Below are 20,956 nucleotides of genomic sequence, written 5' to 3'. Positions count from 1 at the left end.
ACGCCACTTTTACTAAAAGGCATCCATTAAATCTGCCACCTGGTAGGTGCTGGGTGAGCAGAACTGCTTTTCAAATGCACTTTAATCTGTTTTCAGGTGTGTACTGGTCAATGTAAACAGGAAACACTGGAGACTTCAGGGGAGGGTGACTATTGCTGGTATGTTGGTTTTAATTTCAAAAAAAGGGGAAATTTTGACGCTGACAGTTTGGACTGACAGCAGCTTGGGGGAAGGGTTAGAGTAAAAAGGAAGGGGCTCCCAGGCAACACCCCTCCCGCCAGGGCATCTGGTCCCAATCAGTCTCTCTGGAGGACAGAGCTGTCAAAGTACAACTGGGTAAAGACAGCGACAACCCACCAGACTGCAGGGTGGCACTGTGCCATGGAATGCCGGTCTGGGTCTCAGGGACCAGGTGCTCCCGTGGGGCCAGGGTAGTCACGCTGGTTCCTGATCGCCTGGGTATGCTGCTAGAAAATCAAAGACGGAATCATTTCATGGTGTTAGGAATCTGGAAAAATAAAAAATCATCTCAGCTAGAAAAGGAACGTCCCATTGGAGCCAGCCAGAGGATGAGAAGAGTGAGGAGGCGGTTTTGGTGCCGTTGAGGCAGGCGGCCCGGTGACAGTGGTTGTGGGTGAGTGGTGGTGACAGCAGGGTCACTTGCTGTGGGTGGGGCACAGGCCCCCATCCCGCTGTGGCCATGAGAGCCGTCCACTTCTTCCAAATCCTCTACACGAATTTTCCTTAGTTTGTGCTTCCCTTTGGTTTGACACATAAGGAGACAGGGGACATGGTTCTTTGTCACTTGTCCAAAACTGAGAACAGGTGAAGGCAGGTGTCAGGCTTGGCCTGCAGTGGCCCTTATGGCGGTGCTCAGGGATGGGGCCAGGCAGGCTGGGCACGGCCGGCGGCGGCCTCACTTCTGTGGTGGAGGGACAAGGGACAGAAGGCTGGAGATGGTGGCTGCCACGCCCCCACCCCACTTCTCTGCATTTGTGGCAATACGACAAGGAATGGATAGGCCTGACTGGCAGATGACACAGGAAAAACAGCAAAATTCTAACTCGTTCCATCTCTGAAGGTGGAAAAGATCAGACGGTTACTAAAATAATCAATTTCTCAATTGTGTCCGGGCGGCCGTATCCGAGCAGCGGAGGTGGAGGCTCACCCGGGGCAGGCACAGTCAGTCGGCTGAGCCGGGGGCTCAGGATCGGCGGCGACCTTGTCCTCACAGGAGGCTGCACCGGAAGAAGCTGGTCCTCTTCTGCTGCTCTACTGTGATCTTGACCCCGTGGCTGCTCCCCTGCGGACTGTTCCCTTCCTGAAGTCACAAGTGTGCCTTGTTACTTATGTGGATTGTCAGCACCATTTACACCTGCATACAGCATCAGTCATCCGGTCCGTCCGCCTACCGCTGTCCAGCTAACCACCCCAGCATCATCCCTCCAGATCCATTCTCCACTATCCATTCAACTACTCCCTACTAACCCGCTCAAGTGCCCACCCATCACCCTTCCCGCTCATCTACCTCCGATCCCACCCGCACGAACTCCTGCGGCCATCACCCACCCTCTTCGAACCAACCATTCCACTATCCTAACAGCTCACTCACCCTTCACAAACCCACATCTTCATCTGCTTCATCTGCTTTCCATGATCCCCCAAGCCTTCACCCTTCCCTTCCCCTCCCCCAACAGATACCTCCCTCCACACTTGTTTGTCCCTTGTCCCCTCTGGGCATTGAGATGAGGACCTACTGGACACTGGTCAAGTGTTCTGTGGCTGAGCCACATCCCCAGTGGCACAAACCATCTTGTCTGCTTGGCTCTTCTTTTGTCCCCGCCGCTTCTGTCTACCCATTCTTCTATGCTAAACATCCCTACGTCTATCATGGAGGCAGCCAAGAGTCAGGGAGACAATGTCCCTTAGGGCTGAGAGCTTTCTGACCCTGTACCCCAGGGGTGCCCAGGTCCAGGGGCTCCCAGAGACATAGAACCTAAACTCTAACCTTTCTCTTATAAAGAAAACTTTAAAAAATTACACTTATTTATTTGTGTGTGCATGTGTGCATGCGTGGGTGTGTGCGCGCGCGTGTGCTCCCGTGCACACACGTGTGCACATGCAGTTAGGAGAACAACTTGTGGGAGTGAGTTCTTTCCACAGTGTGGGTTCTGGGTATCTACCTCAGTTATCTTGCCCACCCAGGACTTCAATTCTGATCATGTTATGCTGACGCAAAAGCAAACATACAAATACACAAACAAGTACACAACCAAAGCTGTAGGGGCTGCATGCTGCACCTATCTGGTATACTGGTTTACAGGAAATGCTGTCTGGATATGAGCATTGAGGAGATGCTGCGGAGAAACCTTGGGCCTCACTGGCTGAATTCATACAACTCAGGATGAATGCTGAGAGACTTGTGGAGCAGGCTGTACTTCACACGAGCTGTGAGTGATCAGACTTTAAAGAGCCTTGGAACGAGTGCTCTCTGCCCTCTAACCACACAAGTGGGTCTGGGGAAGGGAAGGGGCTGGAACTGAGGCTCAGGAAACAGGGTCCCATGTGTGCCCCATGTACCCAGGCTTTAGTGGCACACTCAGCTCAGTCTGGAGAGCCCTGCTCTCTTTGCTCGGCAGTGGCCTGCTAGGCTTTAAAGGGTTGGGGTGATAGCTCAGTGAGAGTTTGAGTTCCAACACCCACATAAAAAGCCAGGTGTGGGGGCTGGGGCTACAACCCAGCAGTTAAGAGCATCGACTGCTTTGGCAGAGGAACTGGGTTTGATTCCTAGCACCCATGATGTACAGCTCCAGGGCATCCTATGCCTCTAGACTCCCAGGTACCAGCACACATGTGCACATTCTCTCCCCTTATCCCTAAAAATCAATCTTTAAAAAATAAGATGTGAGGCATGGAGGTGCACGGTTTTAGCTCCAGTACTCGGGAAGAGAGACAGACAGCTGTCTATGTGGGATAGCCTGGTCTACATGGGAAGTCCCAGGCTAGCCAGAGCTACATAATGAGACCCTGCCTTAACAAACAAACAAACAAACAGATAGGTATTGGAGAGGTGGCTTAGCAATTTAGAACGCTGGCTGCTCTTTCAGAGGACCTGAGTTCAATTCCCAGCATCTACACCGCAGCTCATAACTGCATGTAACTTCAGATCCAGTTGAGCTCACGCCCTCTCGTCTCTGAGGGCACTAAGCATGCACATGGTGTGCAGACATGGTGCACAGACATTCATGCAGGTAAAATATCAAACACATTAAAACAAACAAACAATGAAATCATAAAACAGCAACAAAACAAGTCACGAAGGTGGTGCTTTATAGTCCCAGTGTTCGGGCAGGGAGTCAGGAAGGTCTTGAGGCAACTGTCCAGAGTCCCAGCCTAAGCAACTGGCTCAGGTTCAGTGAGACCTTGCCTCAAAATCTAAGGTAGGAATCGAAGGAAGATACCTGATAACCTGACATCACTGACTTCTGGCTGACATTTACACACACACACACACACACACACACACACACAGTAGGATAGTAGGCTTGGGCAGTGATGTGTCACCCTGGTCAAGGATGGCTGCATCCTACAGATCCCCACGTGGAGACCTAGGAAGAACCCAGACTCACCAATTTTTTGTCCATTTTTGCTTTGATATCCCTGGCGAGAGTGAAAAATGCCTGTGGAAAGAGCAGGTGGTCAGAGCCCTCTAGTGGTGGGATGTGGCTGGCAGGCAGCGAGGGAGGGACTCCAGCGAGCACTTCCTCCTGTTCCCAATTAAGCGCCCCCATCTGTCACCCTCTGTAGAGCACCTTGGGAACAGAGGCCTGCTGTGTGGGCACCTCCCCTAGACCAGCAATCCTGTGAGTGTGAGCGGGCCCTATACACAGAGGCTCACAGGACACCATGTGATTGGCCAAAAGGTTCCAAGTGGTTAACTGGTTCAGAAGGGTCTGGAGGACCTGGAAGGTATCTATCCCTGGCTGTGTCTGCCCATGCCAACCCCCTACCCTTTTATTTCAGAGAGATTTTTCTCATAGCCCAGGTTGGCCTCAAACTCCTGTTTCTCCTGCCTCTACCTCCAAAGTACTGGGTTGACATGTGTCACCACCAAGCCGCCTCTCCTGTCTTGAAAAATACCCACAAATGCCAGCCTGCTTGCCCACTGCAGAGAGAACATGCAGAGGGAGGTTGGATTTAGCATCTCCATGCAGTGTTGGCGACTTGGGAAGAGGTGCCAGGGGAAAGGGCATTAAGCTGTTGCCCTTGGGTGGTGGGCCTGGACAGGGAAGGAAGCATCTGATGGCACGAAAAGGGAAGAGATACAGCAAAGGCTGGGCCCACCCAGGTGGCTTATGGGAAGAGTGGGGGTGAAGGCCAGTGAGGGGGTCAAGGGTCTTGGTCACTATCCTCCAGGTACCGAGTGGGGTGATGTGGACGATTTAGTTTTTTGTTTATTTTCTGAAGCAGTCTTGCTGTGTAGCCCAGCTGGCCCCGGCAATCCTTCTATCTCAGACTCCTGAGCTCTGCAGGTCTGTTTTTGAGTGTCGTCAGGTGTATGAGGGAGGTTGTGGGCCAGGTGCCAAGCTGGCACTGCCTTGGAGACAGCATGAGGATAAGATCACAGAACTGGGGCTGTGAATTCGCAGTGTGGCTGAGATGAAGGCGACCAAGCTATCTCCTGGGTTGGCTTCAGTGTACCCTGAATGTCCAGCAGAGGGCACTGCAGAGGCCCCATCAGCAACACTGGACTGGGGCCCCTGAGCCAGAGGCCAGTTCCTCAGATCCTCCAGGCTGAATCTCCCAAAGAAAGGCCTCTAAGGCCCCAGCACTGACCCCATAAGCCCCATAAGCCCGTGTCTCCCTGAAGCCGGGGACTCACATTCTCCACATTGATGTTGGCCTTCGCACTGGTCTCCATGAACTTGATCCCATAGTCAAGTGCCAGCTGTAACGGGTACACGAACACAGTCAACTCTCAGTGCTTCCTAAGGAATGGAAGCTGGGGTGGGGCTGGCACAAAGCTCAAGTAGTCACAGACCAGGACAGGCTAAGGGTGTCACCTTCATTGTGTGATGATGGTACTGCACCAAGCAGGAGAGAACAGAGGAGAGGAGGCCTGCACCAGCTCTGTTCCTTGCTGTGCCTGGCCTTGGTGGATTCTGGTAATATGATTGAGTTCACTGCCAAGTTCTTGCTGCTAGCCACAGGCACCCTGTCCTCTAGCCCTGTCTGGGGGGTTACCACCTCATAAGGCTCTCTCTTCCATCCCAAGCAAGCCAGGATGGCAATGCTATCTTATGCTCAACAAACTATGAAAGGGCACATGGGTCCCCTGGGGTGGAACTGGCTCTGGCACCCACCTTTTCTCCCCGCTCCTTGGACACTTGTCTCTTGTCGTTCACGTCACACTTATTCCCCAGTATCATCTTCTCCACATCTGCAGAGGCATGCTGAGGAGAACAGGGTGAACAGGGTCAAAGCGGCAGCGTGGGGATTACTCAGGGCTGACAGCCATGCACCCAGTTGTTGAATCCTTCTTGACTGTAAATAGCTTCTATAGGTCACAGTCATCACGTTCCAGGGCCAGTGATCCCAGAACGGACACTGAGATTCTTAGCCACACGCTCCGTGCTGTTCTGTGTTGGTTTGTGGGTGCATTTCATGCACAGACCCCGGGGAGGACTACTTGTCTCCTTCCACTCCGTGGGGTCTGGGACTTGAACTCAAGATGTTAGAGTTGCTGGCAAGTGCCTTTACCCATTGAGCAACTTGCCAGCTAACGCCCCAATGCCTGCTTGGACCTTTTTACTCTCTCCTCTCTCTGGGGTCTAGAAACAAGGCTGTGTCTAGAAGAGCCAAAACTTCAGGCTAAGTTCTTGACGAGCACTCAGGCTTGGCCCAACCCTGACATCTCCTAGAAATGGCTCTGCTGTAGTTCCCTCCAGCGGCTCCTCTGAAGAAGGAACACCAGAAAGCAGTTCTGCTGTGAGGGAAACACTTCTCCACTCGGCCACACCTCCTACCTCCCAGAGGACCATGCAGGGTGTCCCAAGCCAAATTAAGGATGACTCCTCTTTTGACCAAGATGGCTTCTGTAGCCAGGGCAAGGCCTGGCACACAAGCCCAAAGCAACTGCTTATAAACAAAGGGCCTGCCTCTCAGCCTGGCCTGGGTGTCCACAGTATATGTGTTCCTTTGTGGCTTTATAGATGGGTGAAGTTCTTGACATCCTAGACCCAATGCTCCACCTGCTTAGTCATCAGGGCCACAGGTGGAGCTGGCCAGGAAGGTATAGGGTGTGGCAGCACCTGGGCACTGATCAGAGGACAAAGTTAGCTGCAGGAGGGGAGGCTGGGCTGGCTGCCTCCTTGTCCCTTCACAGTTCAGGAACTTTTTCTTTGACTAGCTGTTGACCTGAATATGGGCTTAGACAAGCTCACACTGTTGTGGCTATAGCTCAAAATGTTTGTAACATACCATCCAAATACAAGTCTTGGCTGTTCTAGAACCTTCTCTCACTATAAAAAGCCAAATGCTCATGTGACCCTAAGCAGAGACGATTGCAGGATCAAACACTACTGTGTGGGTCCTGGGCCAATGGAGATTTTGGGCTGATGGCAGGCATCTTGTTCCCATGCCCCACTCTCTGCCTGTCCCCTATGTTCCTGGCTCTGAGGTATAGTCTCAGGAGAGGAAGCAAAAAGGGGCCCTCACCTCTTCAATGTTCCGAATCCAATTCCGGATGTTGTCGAAGGACTTCTCATTGGTAATGTCATAGACCAGCATGATACCCTGGGTGGGAAAAGAGAGACATGGATAAGCCGGGCTGTGGTGGCGCATGCCTTTAATCCCAGCACTCGGGAGGCAGAGGCAGGAGGATCTCTGTGAGTTCGAGAATAAACTGGTCTACAAGAGCTAGTTCCAAAGTGACACAGAGAAACCCTGTCTCAAAAAATCAAAAAAAAAAAAAAAAAGAGACATGGGCTTTGAGGGGTCCCACAGAGTGTATCCATCAGGAGTGGGTGTGGCCACTGCCAGAGAGAACCACTGTCTCAAGGTAGCCTGTCAGCTTCCCCATCTCCATGGTGACCTTTCTGACTCCCAAGCTAGACCTTGCCACACCCTACACCCTCTTTTCGAGCCTTGCTGGCTCCCTATGCCAGCACCTGTACTCCCCAAGTCCTCCAGACTCTGTGAGTGCCTCTTCAGGATACCTGACACATATCTACTATGTGCCAGGCTTCCAGCAGGAAGGACCCCGAGGCTGGATGTACACTTGGACCCTGACCTTGGAAGGGTCTGCACCCCAGGATGAGTGGTCTAGTCAGATCCCTAATGAATGTGAGGGGACACCTGACAAGGTCCACAGGTCCCAAGAGATCCAAAAAATGGCCTAAGGCAGCCTGAGCAAACTGCATCACTGCTACTGTAGAGGAGAAACCAAGGCATAGGGAGATGAGATCTTTCTGATTAAGACTGAAGTCCAGGATACCTGAGTGCTGGTTCATGCCTGAAATCCTAGCACTCAGGGAGGCTGAGGCAGTTTGAGATCTGCAAGTTTGAGACCAGCCTGGGCCAAATGGGAAAATTCTCAACTCCCCTCCACCCCCCGAGCCCCAGAAGATGCTGAGACAGAGAGCAGCCACCCTCCGACAGCCCCATAATGTCCTGGGTTTATGTGGTGCCTACAATGGCCCAGTGGTGGCACCAGCACAAGGCCCACAACTTGGCTCCAGTCCAGGTCCTGCTTCTCCTCCCCTCAGGCTACTGGTACAGTCCTATGTAGAATACAGCATCCTGTCCCTAAGACCACCCACACTGGCCAAGGAAGAGGAACAATCAGCAAGGGAATAACATAATGGCAGGCACGTGTGAGGGCCTGGGTCGCATTCACAGCACTGAAATGAGAACAAACACACAGTAACTTGAGCTGCCATGGCCTGTAATTTCAGCACTCAGGAAGCTGAAGCAGAGGCTTACCCCAAGTCTGAGGTACAGGGGCGGTGCCAAGGGAAAAGCTGGCTCAGGTATGGTGGAACATGTCTTTCATACTAATACTCAGGAGCAGGGAGGGTCAGGTGGATCTCTGTGAGTTCAAAACCAAGCTAGTCTACATAGTGAATTCCAGACCAGCCAGGCTGCATAGTAACACCCTGCCTCAAAACAACAACAAAAAAATTGGGCTTGGACTGTAGCTCAGTGGGGAACATGTATGACGTCCTGGGTTCCACCATGGCACTTTTGTGAGCCAGACATGGTGGCAAAGGTCTGTTTATCCCAGCACTCAGGAGGCTGAGGCAGAAGTGTCAGAAGTTCCAGGCCAGCCTAAGTCACACAGCAAGAACGTGCTTCAGCACTGAAGACCACTACTATCTGGGTGCTGGTGCAGGCCCAGTTCTCGGGGACTTGGCTGCTGAGCAGGGCTCATGTTCACACCTGTACTCAGGGCACAGTCATGATCCAAGGAGATACCTGGCTAAGGCCAAAGGTGCTAGGTGCGGGTAATGGGGGCAGGGAGAGGCTCAGCCTGACTATCTCAGCCCAGAGAGGTCCAGAGGGCAGAGGTATCCCCAGTGCCCTTGAGAGGCAAAACAGGATTAATTTTAATGAGGGTACTAAGGTTGCAGGCCATAGGACTGAGTTTCCAATGTTGGCCGCACTCCTTGGACGCTCTAAATACTTAATTTAACGCTGCCATTCATGTCTTTTGTTCCCAGGCTCCTCAGGTGTCCCTGTGAGTTCTCAAGCCGCCCTCATAGTGTGGACAGCCTCCTGGGAGGAACCGGGGTCTATGGCCCTGAATGACAGGTGAGCTACAGAAGGGACAGGGTGATAGGGAGAATGGGACTCTGGGCAGATGGTCATTTGTTTTCATGGCAACCTGAGGCATGTCCCACTTTCTCAGAGAGGAGACAGCTGGGAGTGTGATCCAGAGTTCCGGGCAGGACTGGGGTAGCTCCTCCTGCCCACCTTGTCCCTTGATACCCTGTTTTGCAGAGTCTCACACAAGCAGGACCTGGTTAGGGTGGACTCCGTCCTTTCTCGCTGTCCTCTCATCTTCATGGGGGAAATACGTGGGGTGAGTTTGCTGACATGTCATCTGGCTGCAGGCCCAGGCAGAAGATAGAACAATGATAATCCCAAGTAAATCCAGCCTTCAAGTTGTTCTAGCAAATTCCAGAGATGCTGATGTGGCCCATGTGGCCCTTCTCAGTACTGGGAGATCAGTCCAGGGTTTGTCCTCCATGTAAGGATGGGCTTCCTCGTGCTCTTCTCAGCCCTCAAAAAAGGACATTCTCACCATTTATCTGCCCTGGGTCTGAGGCCTGGGAGAGTGTACTGTATGTGCAGATGTAGCAGGGCGCGCTGACCTCTTTAGAGCCAGTTTGGGTGCTGGGCTGCCTGAGGAGTTGAACACAGGCTCCACAAGACTTAAGTCTTGGCAGGTGTGGTGACATACACCTATGATATCCCAGCCTAGGGAGGCTAAGGCAGGAAAATTCTGAGTTCCTGAACCTTCTCTAAAAACCAAACCAAAAAAGGGGGCTGAGATATGCTCGAGTCCATAAAGTGCCTACCACATAAGCCTGAGTTTGATCCCTGCACTGAGGGGGCAGAGCCAGGCTAACCCCTGGGGCTCACTGCCAGCTAGCCTGGTCTACCAAGTTCCAAGGCAGAAGCAATGCTGGAAGACGACCTACCTGATCTCTAGTCTCCACACTCACGCACACATATGCACGTGCATCCACATGAACACACATACACACAAGTGCACCAAGTTTTAGAATACATAGAACAAGCTGGGTGCAGGGGAACACACCTGCCACCCTAGCACTTGGGAAGTTAAGGCAGGAGGATTTTGAGTCTCAGGCCATCCCAGCCTACGAAGTGAGTTCTAGGCCAGCTTGGGCTACACCTGGGACTGTTTCAACAAGATGAAACAGAACAAAACACAGGCTTTCGTACTATGAACTGCTGATGCTTGTTTCCATATCACAACAACAAACAATAACAAAGTCGGTACCATGGCGCCTCTGTAGTAGGCTGTCGTGATCGTCCTAAACCGCTCCTGGCCAGCCGTGTCCCTGGAAAGGAGGATGAAGGATATTAACGACATGTATAGCCTGCTGGATCTCTCTCCCTTGAGGCCCTTCTGCTCAGGAAGCAGGGCTATCCCCATGACGACACAAAGGGGACTGTGGAGTGACAAGCTGAGGCCTTTCCAAGTCCCCTTCCATGCCTTAGCTTCCAGGTATTGTCGTGGGGACCAGGTTGGTGCTGCGGCTCACTCTGTCAGCACCTTTGCGAAGGAGGCGGTGTCCAGGGAGGTGGTGCCTGAGTTGGTGTGACCAAGCCTGGAACAGTACTGGGCACACGGGGTATGTCACGTGTGGTTTACAAACAGGTGTCAGTTACATACCTGACTGTTATCCCAACGATGGGGAGGCCTAGGCAGGAGGATTATAAGTTCCAGGCCAGTCTGGGATATACTGTGAGACACCGTTACAGAATAAAAAAGGGACGGTGTGCCTGGTGGTACAGTGTTTGCCGAATCCATACAAGGTCTTACGTTCATCTCCAGGACTGCGAGGACATGTCTTTCGTCCCTGAGCCCATGGTTCCTCCCAAGAGCTCTGGACATCTGAATTACACAAAAAGTCTAGTGCTAAGTCCGAGTTCTACCTCTTGCCTTTAGTATATTTTTGTTTGTGAGTGCACAGCACGTGTGGAGTAACTTGCAGGAGCTGGTTTTCTCCTTTTACAGTGTGAGTCCTGGGGATCAAACTCAGGCCATCAGGCTTGGCAGAAAGCACCTTTACCTGCTGAGCCATCTTGCTGGCCCCTTGGCTTTGAATCTTACTTTATGGTGGCACAGGGATGGAAGTAAGTGTCCCGTGTGTGCTAAGGCAAGAGCCCGAAAGCTCTCTCATTTTACTGTGATTTTAGTTGAGATGACTTGCAGGGGCCATGCACGGTAATGTCAACTGCAGCCCAGGCCAGCTTCCCAGTGTCTTCCCCGGTGAGAATGCCGAGGGCAGTGGCAAGGGAGGAGCCAGGGCAGGTGGCCTGGCTTGCTGGGACTGTGTCACTTTGGACTTGGGCACAAAGGCTGCCACATGGTCACTTCTATGGGTCCACTTACCATGTGGCCAGGACTGATGACTAAGCCCTGAGGACAGACAAGGTTCAAAGTCTGAAGTCAGACTTGGGGTGATGACTAGTAGGGGTCAAGGGCACCCAGGAGGTTCCCCCAGATACTGGCAAGCCGGGTAATGGTTCATGCTGAGATTAAAGGGAACTGACCACAACATGGGGGAAGGGTGCCTGGCTGGTGAATGCTTGACCACACCCTTCTGTTTGGTTCTGACACAGGTTCTCACGGTGTAGTCCAAATTGTCCTAGAACTTGCTGCCACCCTCCTGCCTGCCTCATGAGGGTTGGGATGACATCTTCCACTGGAGCATATTTCTTCATTGCCTAAGGCCGACTGGATTCAGCCTCCCAGGATGCTGGGCTACCCCAAGTCCACACTAATGATGGAGATCTAGATGCTCACACTTCCCTGACTGACTCTGGCAGTGGAGACCCCCCCCCCCCCCGCCGGCTGAGGAGTGTGAACACTCATGGTATCTGGAGCTGACCTTCTCTTCAAGGCTGTTTGTGGGTTTCAGGTCCACACATCAGGAAGTGAGGTGAGGCCTGGGCTCTCTTCTCAGGGGAAAAAAACAGGAAGTGGTATGAGGCCTTTAAAATTTGGGGTGAGGCTGTGGGCTCGGAAGGAAACCCCCAGGTGGGTGCGGTGGCACACACTTGTCATTCCAGGCCCTGGGAACCCAAGGCTAAAGACTGTAAGTTCCAGGCCAGCTTGGGCTACAAGGTGGGGCTCTGCCGTAACAAAAGAGAAAGAGGAAATTTGTAGCCCAGGCGTCTCATGCCTACTCTCCAAGATCACAGGAGGGCAGAGCCACCAGACTGAGCTGGTGACAGGAGCCATGGCTTCCGGCTATCTGCGGAGCACTGGGCCTTCGGTATCCCCTCCAGCCCCACACTTGAACACTTGTGGAAGTACAGAGGGCTCCCTTCAGGCTCACTGAACCTCACTGGACAGATAGCTCTTCACCCACAGGCTCCAGTGGCCAGCAGAGCATGGCTGCCTGGGCTGGGTATGAAACTCTGGAAGCTTCTGAGGAAAAGGACTGTGTGCCAGGGTCTGCTCCCAAAGAATTTTGCCCAGCTGGTAGAGTGTCTGCCTAGCATGCACAGGGCTCTGGGTTCATTCCCATCAGTGCAAAAACGCATGCATACATGTGCTGTGACATACACCTGTCATCTCAACACTTAGGAAGGGGATGCAGGAAAATCAGGAATTCAAAGTCATCTTTGGAGCTGGATGTGGTTATACCCTTTTAATTCCAGCACTTGGGTGGCAGAGGCTTCACAGAGAGACTTTGTCTCAAAAAAAAAAAAAAAATTCCCAAAAATCAAAAACCAAAACCAAACAAACAAAAATCCCTAAAACCAAAGGATAGAGTGTGTGGGGAAGGGAAGCCAATGGCTCTGCTCCAGGTGTGGAGCCCCGTGGAGCCCAAGCTGCGGGCTACACAAGGCAACAGCACTCACCATATCTGCAGTTTAATCCTCTTGCCATCGAGCTCTATGGTCCTAATTTTAAAGTCAATGCCTGAAAGAAAAACAATATAAGGTGTTATTAAGGTCAGGCTACTTCCCAGTTGCCAGCCTAGGCTGGTAACAGAGGCTGTGGCTTATGGAGCAGCAGCTGGTGCTGGGTCCTCAGGAGTTCAGGGCTCTCTCTACCCAACAAGACTGGAAGCTTCTGGAAGTATCCTTCCCTGCTTGGAGCAGAGCCTGAGGCTGTAGAGGCTAAGGGAGCTGGGAGGAAGCCGATAGCTGGTGGGAGGGGGGCAGGCCCATCTCACGCTGGCACCGCCTTCCTGCATCGTGGTTGGGCCTCACAGTGGGCATCCTAAAGCCTTCTACAGACCAGTCACACCAAAGCATCAAGCAGCGGATATACCACCCCATAGTGCACTGCACACACAGGCCACATCCTCCCTCTCTAGCCACTGCACAGGTTCACGTACCTACTTTTTGTTATATTTTTGAGAAAGAATTTCATGTAGCTCAGGTTGGCCTTAACCTCCTGATTTTTCTGTCTTTACTTCCTAAGAGCTGGGATTATAGATATGTGTCTCCAAATCTGGTACATACAGATACTGGTTTTCTTCTGTACAGATAGACTACCAGCTACCTGTCAAAGCCCTGCACCAATGTCACCTCCTAAGACCCCCTTTGATGGTGCTCTCTACCTCTGTACTCCCCTCTGCTGCGAGTGACTCGGAAGCTCTTTGGTGCCCACTATTACTTCTCTGCCCCTTCCAGGCTTCAAAAATACAAAGCTTGGTCTTCAGATATAGCTCAGGTGTAGAGCTATTGCATAGCATCTACAAGGCCTGGAGTTCCATCCAGAGCCGCAGGGTAGAGGGCAATATGGTGAATTGTGCCAGGCACACCAATACCCAGGAGGTGGAGGCAGGAAGATCAGGAGTTCATGATTACCTTTGCCTATGTAATGAGTCGGAGGCCATCCTCAAGATCAACAAAAAACCAAAACAACCCTAAGTCTAAGTATATACTGAAGCTGGTCTCGACCCCAGAGCTTCCAGTGGGCCCAGCAGCAGGCAGGATGCCCAGCAACAAACCATCTATGTGGTGGTGGTCTATTACTCTGTCACTGAGCTGAATGAAGGACTCACGTGACAGATAACTGTAGAGCAGCCTCAAAAACACAATGCTACATGAGAGAAGCCAGATAGGAAGGACACATACGGGAGTGACTAGGTTGACAGAGCATGCAAATCTGGAGATGAAGACTGTGCCTGAGGTTGCCAGGCCAGGGGGCATGAGGGTGTTGGTGTTTCTTTTTGGCACAAGGAGATATTCTGAAATTTATTATGGTAATGGATGTCCAACTCAAAGCATAGCAAAAGGTGTTACTGTAAATTGGCAGATCAATCTGATGTAGTTATGATAAAGTTTTCTTTTTTATTTTTAAGGGCTGGCAAGATGGCTCAGCATATATAACAGACTTGTTGTCAAGCTTCACAACTGGGTTTAATTTCTGGAACCCGCACATCACTGGCCCCCATAGGCTCATGTATTCCAGTGCTTGGTCACCAGAGAGTGAAACCATTTGAACGGATTAGAAGGATTAGGAGGTGTGGCCTTGGAGGTGTGTCACTGGAATTGGGCTTTGAGCCTTTAAAAGCCCAATCAGGGTTGGAGAGATGGCTCAGTGGTTAAGAGCACTGACTGCTCTTCTAGAGGATCCAGGTTCAATTCCCAGCATGCACATGGCAGCTCACAACTGTCTATAATTCCAGTCCCAGGGACCCGACACCCATTCACATAAAAAAATTAAAAGCCTAGTCTCGGTCTCTCGGCCTGTGGCTCAGGATGCAGCTCTCAGCTACTGCTGCGGTGCCACACATGCCAGCAGACTGAGCCTCTAAAACTGTACACCAGTGCCAGTTGGGCCATGCTGTCTCCTCACAGCAATACAACAACGACTACGACAGCGGCCCTCTGTGCAGCCATGCTGGTCCTCTGGCAGCACCTTACACATCCTAAGTATTCTAGGGGCTCTTCTTTCTTCTGGAATGTTCTTTGCTTCCATAGTCACCAGTGCCCCTCTTGCTCAAGTTGTTCAAAATGGCTTTGTGGGGACCTTCCACCATTACCACACCAACACTAGACATACTATAAACACCCATTCCATGGCATGCAAGAGCTGGCTAAGGACCCTCTACCTACAGCAAAGCCTGATGGTATTCAAATCCTTCTCATGCTATGCCATGTTGTTTACACAGGAACTCTGACCATACTCCACAGGTTCTCTTTAATACACAGTTCTGGGGGGTGAGGATACCCTTCAGGGGCAGTTCTCTCCTCCCACTGGGTGGATACCTGGAACTGAACTCAGGTGGTCAGGCTCAGCTGCAAGGGTCTTTACCTGCTGAACCATCTCACTGGCCTACATTTCCTTTTAGACCGGACCTCACTATTTCATGAACTTTCCTGGAGATACAAACAGGCCTCTATTCAAGTCTAATAACAGACCAAATTCCACCCAAGCCCAGCTAGGTGAACAAGAGCACAGTTAAGAGGTCACTGAAAGCTGCATGACAGACTTCATCGCTACATGGAGTCCATGTTTAGCCTTACATACTATGTACTCCAGCACTCTTTGAGACTTCGTGTAGCACGGACACAACTACTGAGCACTGGGAGGAGGTGCAGGCGGGAGCAGCAGACAGCGTAGGCTTTGCCAACACTGAGCCTCCCTAGCCCACCTTCAGGGAAGGCCAACAGTCGAGTTATCAGGGCTCTAAGATGGGGTAGCCAGGTGTGAATCTGAGACTAGCCTGGGCTACAAAGAGAGACCCTGTCTGGGCAGGGGGTGGCTCTTACACTTAGAGGGTCGCACCACAGCAAACCCCGCAGCCCAGGCTGACCGGAAGTTCAGTGATTCTCCTGCCTCAGCCTCCCTAGTGCTGAGATTACAAGCACCATGCCTGGGTCCTGTGTAGATTTCCAGTTCTGTCTAGAGGAGACAGGTACCCGCTGTTCAGGCTGGCAAAGGGCAGTGAGTAAAGATGCTTGCCAGCAAGCTCAATGACTTGAGCTGGATCCCTAGAATCCACATGGTGAAAGTAGAGAACCAACTCCTACAGGTTGGTTACCCCCACACATTGGCCACAGCATACACATGTCTACACACACACCCCATCCAAATTAATAAATGTTTTATATATATTGTTTTTTTTCGAGACACGGTTTCTCTGTAGCTTTGGGGCCTGAATAAATGTTATTTAAATTTTTTTTAAAATATGGGGGTGGGGCTGGGGTCCAGCTGGCAGAAGGCTTGTCAAGTCTGCACACAGGCTTCAGATCCACCCTTAGCACCACATAAACCAGAGGTGGAGGTGCACACCTGTCACCCCAGCACTTGGAGGGAGAAGGAGGAGAGAGGAGTTCAAGGCCAGCTACAAACAATCTGAGGCTAAGGTAGGAGGAAAGATTAAGCCTAAAAGTCCTAGGCTAGTCTGGGCGCGTTCTCTCTCTCTCTCTCTCTCTCTCTCTCACACACACACACACACACACACACACACACACACACACACACACACGGGTGAGACGGCTCAGTGAGTGTGTTTGACCCAGGATCCCACATGATGGAAAAACAGAACTGATTCCTGCCAAGTTGTCCTCTGACCTCTACATATGCACTACAGCAGGAACGCCCACACACAAGTAAATAAATGTGGTCAAAGTTTAAAAAAAAATTGGGGCTCACTTGGTAGACTGTTTACCTAGTATCCTGGATTCTATCCCTAGGACCCAAAAACTTGAGTGTGCTCGTATGTCCCAGCAATCCCAGGACTCGGAAGATGGAGGCAGGGGGATTAGGAGTTTAAGGTTATCCTCAGCTACATAAGGACTTCGAGGTTAGCCTGGGCTACATGAGGTCTCATCTCAAACAAAAGATGGTCAGTGGTAACACCACTACAGTGTCTACCGAAACCAAATGAATGGGCCCGAGGAAGTGGCTGGGCTCTGGGCCTGGCTTGAGAACTGACTTCAGGGCGCTGAAGGACCAGGTTCACATCACAAATAATTCATGCAGCTCTGGAGAAGAATCTTCCACAGGGGCACAGCTTCCAGAAAACAAACAACACTCAATCCTGACCCATTAATGAACACAGCAAGAAGAGCTGGCTCAGTACAGATGCACCTTCCGGCATAATTTCAGGACTAAGTGGCCAGGGTAGACTCTCCCAGAGACATTCCCCAAGGTGTCACACGTGTCCAGTGACACACGAGAAGTCCAGGGCCACTGTGCGACCCTGGCCATGAGTCCTGCTTTGGCCATGAGCTCTCCTAGTTTCTATTAACACAAGAATTGAATTTGGAACTGTAAACTTCATGAGGCTCCAGAATTAGGCTATAACTTCAAAGTCAAGGAGATTAATGTTCCTAGAAGATGAAAGTCTGTGGGAAAGTGATGATGATTTTGGGAGGAAGGGATCCTGGTTCAAGTGGTACCTCTACCTCACTGGGTGATGATCTTGACTGAGTTACACCCTCACTGGAAAGGGGCTGCCTCCCAGGGACCCTGAAGAACAAAGTCCAAGAGTTTTAAACCATCCAGATGGATGGTCAGTGGTCAGATGTGTGGTCAACCAATATGAGGCTCTGGGCTCCATATTCAGTACTTCAAAAAGAAAAACTGAACAAACACATGTGAGACATAAAGTACACCTTACCAGCCTGCAAAAAGGCTCAGCAGGTAAAGGCACTTGCCACCAAGACTGAGGACTTGAGTTTAATTCCTGGGACCCACTAGGTGGAAGAAAAAACCTAACTCCCACAAGCTGTCTGTCTCTTGACTTGACATAACATATATGCACATACACTAAATAAATTTAACAAAACCCGTGGAGCAGGGTGGCTCACATCGGGTGACACGGGCAGGCAGATTTCCATGAGTTCCAGACAGCATGGTCTACACAGTGAGCTCTAGGTCAGCCTGACTCAAACAAACCAACCAAACAAGGGACATGGCTCAGTCCATAAAGTGCTTACCTCATAAACATGAGGATGTGAGTTTGATCCCTAGCACCCTGTAAAAACACCTGGGTATGATGGCATGACATCATACATAGTAACAACCCTATTACTGGTGACACAGAGAGAGGGTCCTCACCACTTGATGAGACACAGCAAAGATGAGCTGGTGACAAGCCTGGCAACCTGAGCTCAGTCCCCAGGACCCACATGGTGGAAGGAAAGAACAGACTCCCGTAAGTTGTTCTCTGACCCCCAGATGTGCACCAGCACGCATGTACTCTCCCAATAATTAAAAAAAAAAAAAAAAAAAGAAGGTGGTGAGTGAAAGCCAACCCCATTGTCAGCCTCCAGCTTCCTGCACTCACACTCATACATGTGTGTACATGTGCACATGCATGCGGGCGTGCACGTGTGAGAAAATGCGCGCACGCACACACACACACACAAAGCAAACAAAACAACATCCTGGGCTGGGCGGTGGTGGCGCACGCCTTTAATCCCAGCACTTGGGAGGCAGAGGCAGGCGGATCTCTGTGAGTTCGAGGCCAGCCTGGTCTACAAGAGCTAGTTCCAGGACAGGAACCAAAAGCTACGGAGAAAAATCCAAAAAAAAAAAAAAAAAAACCCACAACATCCTGAACCAATGCTGGTAGTGACGAGGAAGTGTCTGAGGCCGGGAAACTGAGATCTGTGTTGAGAGCAAGTCAGAGCTTGTGGGCAGCTGCTGCATTTCCTACTCGGTCCTCACCTAAGGGTGACTCCAAAGCTGGATGTCTGGGTGGGGAGAGGAGAAGCTTCAGATGCACCCATGCTCAGGGGTGCCTAAACCCTCTGCGTCCTCCGGATGAACCTCTTCACTTGTACAGATCTAATTCTTAAAAACCCAGGGCACCAGCCAAGACAAACAGTGCCACATCTCCTCTAAACCAAGTCAGATCAGAGAGGGCTAGAGCTTGTTCAAGGATGAACAGCACCTGGAGTCTAGGTATGACATCCTATACAAGACTGCCTTAGAGGGCCCACCAGGAAGGAGAGCTTCGAGGACATTAGCACACAGTGGTCTGGGGCAGGGAGACAATACAGCATCGTTGACATCACACAGACATCATTCCCTAAAGTTTTCCTTTTTTTTCTGAGCCCGGGTCCCCTGTGCTCAAACTGGCCTTGACTGGTCTGTGTAACCAAGGATGACCTTGAACTCCTGACCCTGCTACCTCCGCCTCCGTAGGGCTGTCCTGTACAGGTGTTCACCAGCACATCTAGTTTCAGGGTGCTGGGGATGGAACCCAGGGCTGCAACAACTGAACAACAGTTTGGCTTGTGATAAATCAGGCCTAGGGACCAACCTCTTGTTCCAGGGTCATAGAGCATGCAGATCACTGTGTCTGACAGGAGTTACTTTCAGGCCCAGCCTTCTCAAGTTGGGCCCTGACTACTCATGGTAAGGAGCAAGGTCTGCGCCATTTTTGACGTCACGACTGGGGCTATCACAAGCCAATTCCGTTCAGCTGCACTGAGGCAGCCCTGGGGGAAAGCTGTTCAGAGTGGCAGGTGGCGTGCACGGCCTGTGATAGGAAAGTCAAGGCTGCACGTGGCCGCGGCTGATCTTAGTTTCCCATTGGAACTTCTCCCCGTCAATAACCCCAACAGGATGACAGGTGCGGCTTTGGGTTGGAGTCCTGATTCCAGGTGGATTGACGGTGCTGGCCCTGGGAAGGTGTGAGACCCCTCTCTGGGACAGCTGGGCCTTAGTTTCGGAGTCAGGCACACCTGGGTTCAAATCCCATCCCTGACACCTGTAGACTGCCCTTCCGTGCGTGCCACACCCTCCCTCAGTTTCAAATTCCTCCTCCAGCGACACAGCACCCAACAACGAGAGCACCACAGTGTTTGATACTGCACAAGGCGAGCCTGCCACATAGGAAGTGATGCACGGGTCAGTTTCCACTTTTATAAGACGGAGATCTCCCCCAAAGAACAGTCTCGAGGGCTGCTGGGAGGACACGGCGTTGACAGGCGCCAGGACCCCAGCCCAGGACAGCAGCCTGCGTGTTCCCGTCTGCACCTCGCTCCCCGGCGCCCCGCCACCGCCCGGGCTCCCTTCGGGGAGTGAAGGCCGCTGCGGTTGTCCGTCAGGGCCCGCGACCCTCCCGGAGCCTCGGCCCGGGTGGATCCTGAGTCGATCCCTCAGCCCAGCCCCACAGGGGCGCGCCCAGCCCGGACCCCGGCCGCCCCGAGGCCCCGCTACCTATGGTGGAGATGAACGTGGAGTTGAAGGCGTCCTCGGAGAAGCGGAACAGGACACAGGTCTTCCCCACCCCCGAGTCCCCGATCAGCAGCAGCTTGAACAGGTAATCGTAGGTCTTCGCCATATTACACTCTCTCCCCGACGGGAAGTACGGCCGGCGCCTCGCCACTGGTCGGTAAACCCGTCCATCATCGCAGATCCCGCCCCCTATTGGCCCTTGGCCCGCCGCGCGTCACCAAGGCCGACGCCCGCCCTCCCGAGCCCCGCCCGTCCCGGGGAGCCCACGGGAAAGAGGCGAATCCGGCGCAGAGCCGGAAGCAGCCGGATCGCATAGCTCATTGGCTGGCCCTTGGGAGAGGGAGGCTTGTGATTGGCTAATGGTGAGAGTTGCAGGAGGGCCTCAAATGACCAGGGGTGGGTGTGGTTATATCCTGGCCCCGCCTTCTCACCGACGGCGGAGAGGGGGACCCCAACAGTTCCGCGCGCTAGCTGCTGAGGGAGAGCTGGAGGCGGGCTTGGTGAGAATGCGCATGCGTACTGGGAAGACGGTTGGCTCCAGCAGAGGGCGCACGCGCGCGGAGGACGCCTCAGGTTTCCCGCCTTCACAGCCCGCGCAGTCGCAGTAGGCGCTTCGCCTCAGCGCGGGAAGTTGGTGTATGGCTGTGCTGATTCCTCCGTGGAGGTTTTCGGCAGAGGTAAAGTGGCGCTGGTTAGGGTGGGCTGCAGACTCGCTCCCCGGCCATGGCATTTACCACTGGACACACTTAGGTACAGTCCAGGCTAACGCCGCGTGGGCGACGAGCCTGCCACTCAGGGAGGACCCAGCGCGGGCGGGGGTTGATAGCACCGTGACAGTTCCACGTTCTATGCTAAGTGCATTGACGCAATAGGTGAAATGACTTTCCCAGGCTTCAGAGTGGCACCTCTTTTCTTCTGTTTTTCATATGTGCTTTAAAAAAAATTGTAGAGATGGCACTTGTCAAGCCTGAGGTTCTTAGTTCAATTTCTGGTATGCACGGAGTAGAGAGAACCAACTCGTGTAAGTTGCCCTCTGAC

The 20,956-nt window shown here is 52.2% G+C and overlaps 1 protein-coding gene across 1 annotated transcript; it reads right to left on the bottom strand.

The window, feature by feature from the left end:
* Positions 1–148: 148 nt before the first annotated feature.
* On the bottom strand, positions 149–20,065 carry Rab8a (RAB8A, member RAS oncogene family). Its single transcript, XM_057752545.1, has 8 exons — positions 19,901–20,065; positions 12,625–12,685; positions 10,028–10,088; positions 6,718–6,795; positions 5,364–5,453; positions 4,883–4,948; positions 3,630–3,680; positions 149–1,321 (listed from the first exon to the last, which is right to left on the bottom strand). The coding sequence occupies exons 1-8, from the start codon at positions 20,022–20,024 to the stop codon at positions 1,229–1,231; spliced, it is 624 nt and encodes a 207-aa protein (XP_057608528.1). The 5' UTR covers positions 20,025–20,065; the 3' UTR covers positions 149–1,228.
* Positions 20,066–20,956: the final 891 nt, after the last annotated feature.

Source organism: Chionomys nivalis, chromosome 20 (assembly GCF_950005125.1).
Source record: "Chionomys nivalis chromosome 20, mChiNiv1.1, whole genome shotgun sequence".
In the NCBI taxonomy this organism is placed as follows: domain Eukaryota; kingdom Metazoa; phylum Chordata; class Mammalia; order Rodentia; family Cricetidae; genus Chionomys; species Chionomys nivalis.
This window is presented reverse-complemented; position numbering and strand designations above follow the sequence as displayed.

Excerpts from the sequence above, each read along its gene's own strand:
- Rab8a (XM_057752545.1), bottom strand. The coding sequence starts at position 20,024 with ATGGCGAAGACCTACGATTACCTGTTCAAGCTGCTGCTGATCGGGGAC. Across the intron at positions 12,686-19,900 it reads CACGTTCATCTCCACCATAG|GCATTGACTTTAAAATTAGG; the intron begins GTAGCGGGGCCT and ends TTTTTCTTTCAG. Across the intron at positions 4,949-5,363 it reads CCAAGGAGCGGGGAGAAAAG|CTGGCACTTGACTATGGGAT; the intron begins GTGGGTGCCAGA and ends TACCCGTTACAG.